Source organism: Eurytemora carolleeae, unplaced genomic scaffold (assembly GCF_000591075.1).
Source record: "Eurytemora carolleeae unplaced genomic scaffold, Eaff_2.0 scaffold373, whole genome shotgun sequence".
Lineage (NCBI taxonomy): Eukaryota > Metazoa > Arthropoda > Copepoda > Calanoida > Temoridae > Eurytemora > Eurytemora carolleeae.
In genome coordinates, this window is record NW_019396273.1 from 276,846 (window position 1) to 282,845 (window position 6,000).

Sequence of the window (6,000 nt, forward strand, 5' to 3'; positions counted from 1 at the left end):
AAAATAAATAATATATAGGGGAAAATAAATGATATATAGGGGAAAATAAATGATATATAGGGGAAAATGAATGATATATAGGGGAAAATGAATGATATATAGGGGAAAATAAATTATTTATAGGGGAAAATAAATAATATATTGGGGAAAATAAATAATATATAGGGGAAGATAAGTGATATACTGGGGAAAATAAATGATTTATTGGGGAAAATAAATGATATATATGGGAAAATAAATGATATATAGGGGAAAATAAATGATTTATAGGGGGAAATAAATGATTTATAGGGGAAAAGAAATTATTTATAGGGGAAAATAAATGATATATATAGGGGAAAATAAATTAAGTTATAGGGGAAAATGAATGATTTATAGGGGTAAATAATTGAATTTTTGGGTAAAAAATATCAAAAAGAATGAAAAAACTTACTTATTGAAGGCCAATTTCCAAATAAACTCGCAAATGATGCCGAATTTTTTATAATTACTTTAATTTACCAAGAAACTATATCCTACCAGATAGAATATTGAAATCTAAAAGAATTGATGATAATAAAGATAATGATATTAATTTCTTGACGCGTGTTTTTGTTTTAGTTAATCACATGGCCATCCTAGCCAACCCCGACCTGGCCAAGTTCCCCAACATGGAGAGCTTCTGCTTCAAGAAACCAGTAATTTTTTAATTTTTTTTCATTAATCATTTTATTTAGGAAAAAGTAAATTAACTGATCCATATTTTAAAATAATTTGTATATTTTTAAGTTATTCAATTCCTTCTTTGCTTTCAACGCGATTAAACATTGATAAGATTTGGATTGGCTCGGATAAGTTGACACGTTTAATGAATTTGATTAATTGGTTGCTAGATTGGCTTGTCATTACCCGATTGTTCTTTAATTTTTCAATTGTTAAATTGCTTTTTTTCTGGTCAATTGTTTTGATTTTCTCAATTTAATTTCTAATGATTAATTATTTTTTTATTTGTGAAATTCTACCAACAAGAGTGCATCAACATTCAACAAGTCTGCCCGAAACTTAATTTCGTCAAAGATTAAAGACACGAAATATTTGTCGAACCAAGATTAGTAAAACCTTCGTTTTTGAACAAGATGACGCCAGAAAAAGGCAAAAATTCAACATGTAAAAAAACTCTATAAAAACCGTAAAAAAAACATCATAAAGCTATAAAGTAAAGAATTGTAACACCTTATTTAAGCAACATAGATTAGTATGTATGAAAGAAAACATTTTATTAAATAAATATTATCTTTTTAGACGTTGTTTATGTGCGGAGATGATGCACTGAGCTGGCAAAATGAGAAGGATATCCAGAGTATCAGACAACTCTTCCCAAACGCTTGCTTTGTCAAGGTTAGAAATATAACATGTTTTGGGGTCTTGAGTTTATGTTTATGTTAGGATTATTTTCAGGACTCCTGGCGGAGTATATAAGAAAATTTCCGATTGTTGTCATGATATTCATATGGTTGCATATATCACAATAATATTGTAGAGTATATTATATTCAATATTTACGAATATACAGTGAATCAAGATTAAAAATAAGGGACAATTATTTCTTTTTTTTGGTAGAGTTTTTATTTTTTCTCTTCCTTGACATTTTTTTTTACTTTTCGGCATGTTTTTTTTTAAATTTTTTCTTAGATTATTTTTTTTTCTTATTTGGGCTTTCTGTTTTCTTTTAAAGTTCTCTTTTTTTGGCTCTTTTTGTCCCAACAAAATAAACTAGATTAGAAATTTTTTTACATATTTATCATATCTGGATTTAAAAAGTATTTTACGTTGGTGCAGTTTTTATATCACAGGGTAAATCATTCCATGGAGAAACAACTCTTTGGCTAAGTAGAACCATGATACCCCATTGTATGTTGAGTAAAAAAAAGTTGATCAATTTGCCACTTGATGTTAATTTTTTCATAATTAACCCCCCCCCCCTTTAAGAATCATTGCTTCTCCCTGTAGAGAGATGGGGGATAGTTTTTTAGTCTGGAGAGGAAAAATTAAATGAAAAATGTAAGTAATTAGCAAGCATTTTTAAACTTGATAAAAAATTTAATTTTCCCAAGTGTTACTTCGAAAAAATGTAAAATTTGTTTTTCTTCTAGGTTGGAAATGAAGGGAGGGGCGGGGGGCGGGAGTATTTAAATTTTTTTCTTAAGTAGTCCTTTAAATACTGATTGATTGATTTTTTTATCAGATTGCTGGAGCCGGTAAATGCATTCATCTGGACCAGCCTGAAGAGTTTCTGCAGGCCATCACCACCTTCCTAGAGACAGACTTCGAACCTAGTTCCTTTGGCACTCCCTAAATTTGTTCCAGTCATCCAGTCATGTTGTGTGGACCTTTGAAATTATAAGAATAAATGAAAAATACTCATTCTTAAAAGTGAATTTCTCGTTCAAAAAGCTTACTTTAAAGTTAAACTTCTCTAGATTTTTCGAGCTTACTCCGTTCACTAAATTCACGTTTATTTTGAACGAAAGAAAAATAATAAGATCTGTGTAATAAAAACAACATTTTTTTTTCTGAAAACTTTTATCAACTACTTGTGATAATTTCAGTGTACATATTTCATATTTCATTCATATTTCGGTAGATAATCATTCGCTTTTTCTCTCATGATTCAACCAAAAAACAACAACTGTGCCATTCCTGTATAATAATCCCTCTTTGGTAGATATTGTGATTATAGCGTGTAGAAAAGTAGTAAAAAGGCGATAAAATTGTTTATATAAAAAGCCTACTTTGATTCGCATATTCCGATGTCAGATATATTTTTATGAATATTTTGTTTTTAGAAAAAAATGGCTGAGCCTCCAGTTGGCTGCAAAGTTTTCGTGGGAAATATATCTGAGGTAATTTCTTTTTAAATCAAGATTAAGTAAGTTTTCTTTTCGTTCCAAATTTTTGAAATGTGATGGGACAAAAGTGAACTTATTTAGATTAAAAACTATTGGACGATTTGTCTCAATCTCAACGAGGATTTTATTTTCATAAAAATTTTAAGTTTAAATTATTTTTATCAATAAAGAAAAATTTAATTTAATTCTGTTCTCCGGAGAGGATAAAATTGTCCGTTATATTAGAGAAAACAGAAAATTATGGGTGGTTTCGACTTGATTGAGTATTCAAATATAATTATCCTTCCCCCCTCCCCTCCCCCCCAACCCAATAAAAAAACTGCTGAAGGGGGGAGGGGGAGAGAAAGATTAAAAAATCATGTTTTAAGTTGGTGAGAAAGCAAGATTTAAGAGCATCCTTCGAGAAGTTCGGAGAGGTAGAGGAGGTAATATTTATTTATTCCTTTTATTTAGTTAATAAATAACGGAGAGACTGATTTAATAATAATATTAAATATCTGCAGGTGTTTATCAGCAATGGGTTCGGATTCGTCACATTTCTAGAACCACGAGCCGCAGATAAAGCTTGTGAGGTAAGAGTCAAACTTGCTTCTGGGATCGTTCAATAAAAAAATTGCCCATGGATAATTTTTGTTTCAAACTAATTTTCCTAAAATGTTGTCTTTTTGCTAACGTTTTGGTTGAATTTTTGCCACAATTACATAGATCCGGGTCTGGATGCTGATCCGGCTGGAGTTTTGTAAAGAATATCTAAAAGGGATTTAGTTTAATTTTTAAAATTGTTTTGTTAAATAAGATATTTATACTTAATAATATTTTCATAAGTTCTGTGAAATACTTATTACAATTTTGTTTTTATTTTGATAATAATTGAAAACTTTGACAGGAAATGCACGGAACAATTTACTCTGGAGAGAAACTACGCGTAGAACCATCTAGAAGCAGGGGAAGGGGACGTGGAGGTCCTAGAGGAGGTCGAAGTCCACCTCGAAGAGGAGGATATGGAGACGGAGGTCGTAGTCCGCCACGTCGTGGAGGATATGGGGATCGAGGTCGAGGACCTCCACGAGGGCGTGGTCGTGGGCGGGGAAGAGGTGGCGGAGGTTTCCGTAGATCAAGATCTCCGTATGAATCAAGGTATGAGGATCCTAGCAGAGACAGACGTGGTCCTCCTCCAATGTTCAGAGAGGAAAGACGAGGACCTCCACGTGACTTCTCCCCACCTCCACGAGGACCATACAGAGGACCTCCCTCACCACGTAGAGGTCCACCCAGGGACTATTCCCCGAGAGGTCCAAGAAGGATGTCTCCTAGAGGCCCGCCAAGAGGTCATCCTAGAGACATGTCGCCAAGAGGTCCACCCAGAGGCCCAAGAGACTATTCTCCTCGCGGACCACCGAGGGGTCCTCCTAGAGATTTTTCTCCACGAGGACCACCTAGGGGACCACCGAGATCTCTCTCTCCGAGAGGTCCACCAAGAGGGGGACCAAGAGACATGTCCCCTCGCGGCCCTCCAAGAGGACCTCCTAGAGATATGTCTCCTCGTGGCCCACCTAGAGGTCCCCCAAGAGGACCTCCCAGAGATATGTCTCCTCGTGGCCCACCTAGAGGTCCCCCAAGAGATATGTCCCCACGCGGACCACCAAGAGGTCTCCCAAGAGACATATCGCCACGTGGCCCACCTAGAGGTGGACCAAGAGGCTTATCACCCCGCGGCCCGCCCAGAGGTCCCCCTAGAGATATGTCCCCTCGAGGCCCACCCAGAGGACCACCTAGAGATCTATCTCCACCACCATCTCGTGGTATGAGTCGAGGATCACTACCCAGAGGAATGATAAGAGATATCTCACCTCGTGGCCCACCAAGGGGACTATCGCCCAGAGGACCACCTAGGGGTCCGCCTAGAGACGACCGTGGACCACCTAGGCGTGATTATGGAGGTCCTCCATCTCCGAGATTTGAAAGAGGGTAAGTGTTCTATTCCTATTTAAGGTTGCCTAAAAAAAATATATGCATCACTAAGAAGAAAAAAGTTACAAATTAATAATTTAATGTACAGCAAGCGTATACAATTTATATCTTATTCAAAAATTTATATATATATATATAGAATTATTTTATTATAAATTAAGAAAAATTCGATATTTTCTACCTCGTGATTAGTTTACAATCTTGCCAGTCGCTTTCCTGGATAACTCATTCCTTAGGGCACTTCCACGGTAGAAGTGACATTGTAATCACTTATTATTTCTTAGATCAAGCTTTAAATGACACAGTTATGGATCGTTAACAGCACTATTTAGAAATGACGATCCTTTCACTTATCTTTTTAACTTAAATTGGGGTTGCCCAAATTTCCATCCAATAATTTAAGTTTTTTTCTTCTCAACTTCCTTATTTCATTTTAATGGAAACGGATTAGGTCGTATACCGGTAAACCATCTTGCTTCAACTAACACGGTTGTCAGATACCAACCAACCAATGGGTTTAATTGGTTTGCCAGCCACTGGAAGTATCTCCTTGACCGCCCCCCTCTGGCTGGGTTTAAATCTTGGTGGGATTTAAGGTCCGACAGTGGAACAGGTTTTGGGACGGTGCTTCCCATATCTGGGGGCGGTCTACATTAGGGTCTCCAGGGGGCGGAAACGTCACGTGTGTGTGTCTGTACCAAAAGAGTTTGTGTAAGGAATACCGAACCGAAGGCGTGTACTGTAGGTATATACAGTACATACGAATCTCGGTATTTGTACAGTCTAGGAGAGTACATTTGTTTATTATTAATTGTTTACTTATAAATAGGTTTAATACACATGTAGTATATTATTTATATATTTAAGTCAACACTATAAGCCAAATTTTCATGCAAAGAATATAATTTGATTACAGTTTACAATAAACCAGTCATTATTCAAGCTTAATTATAAATGACAACATTGTTCTGAAATTTCCTTGACTGAAGTCATGTTGTGTGTCTGTACCAAAAGAGTGTGTGTAAGGTTTACCGAACTTGTCCATTTTCTTTTGTTTCTTATGTTCCTTGTGTACCTTATGTTCCTTGTGTTGCTTATGTTCCTTATGTTCCTTGTGTTCCTTATGTTCCATGTGTTCCTT

General features: G+C 35.6%; 2 protein-coding genes across 2 annotated transcripts in view; both read left to right on the forward strand.

Moving 5' to 3' along the window:
• The window catches only part of LOC111699889 (protein ABHD11), an 11,312-nt gene extending 8,480 nt beyond the window's left edge, over positions 1 to 2,832 (forward strand). The window contains exons 10-12 of the mRNA XM_023470648.1: positions 601 to 677; positions 1,282 to 1,377; positions 2,225 to 2,832. Of these exons, the coding sequence (XP_023326416.1) occupies positions 601 to 677; positions 1,282 to 1,377; positions 2,225 to 2,335 (284 nt within the window). The 3' untranslated portion in view covers positions 2,336 to 2,832. The remainder of the gene's footprint in view (positions 1 to 600; positions 678 to 1,281; positions 1,378 to 2,224) is intronic.
• On the forward strand, positions 2,794 to 4,856 carry LOC111699888 (proline-rich protein 2; the record flags this gene model as incomplete). Its single annotated transcript, XM_023470647.1, is given in 4 exon segments — positions 2,794 to 2,882; positions 3,257 to 3,313; positions 3,392 to 3,460; positions 3,775 to 4,856. Coding segments are annotated over 4 exon segments (1,259 nt in total), but the record flags the coding sequence as incomplete, so codon positions are not given.
• Positions 4,857 to 6,000: the final 1,144 nt, after the last annotated feature.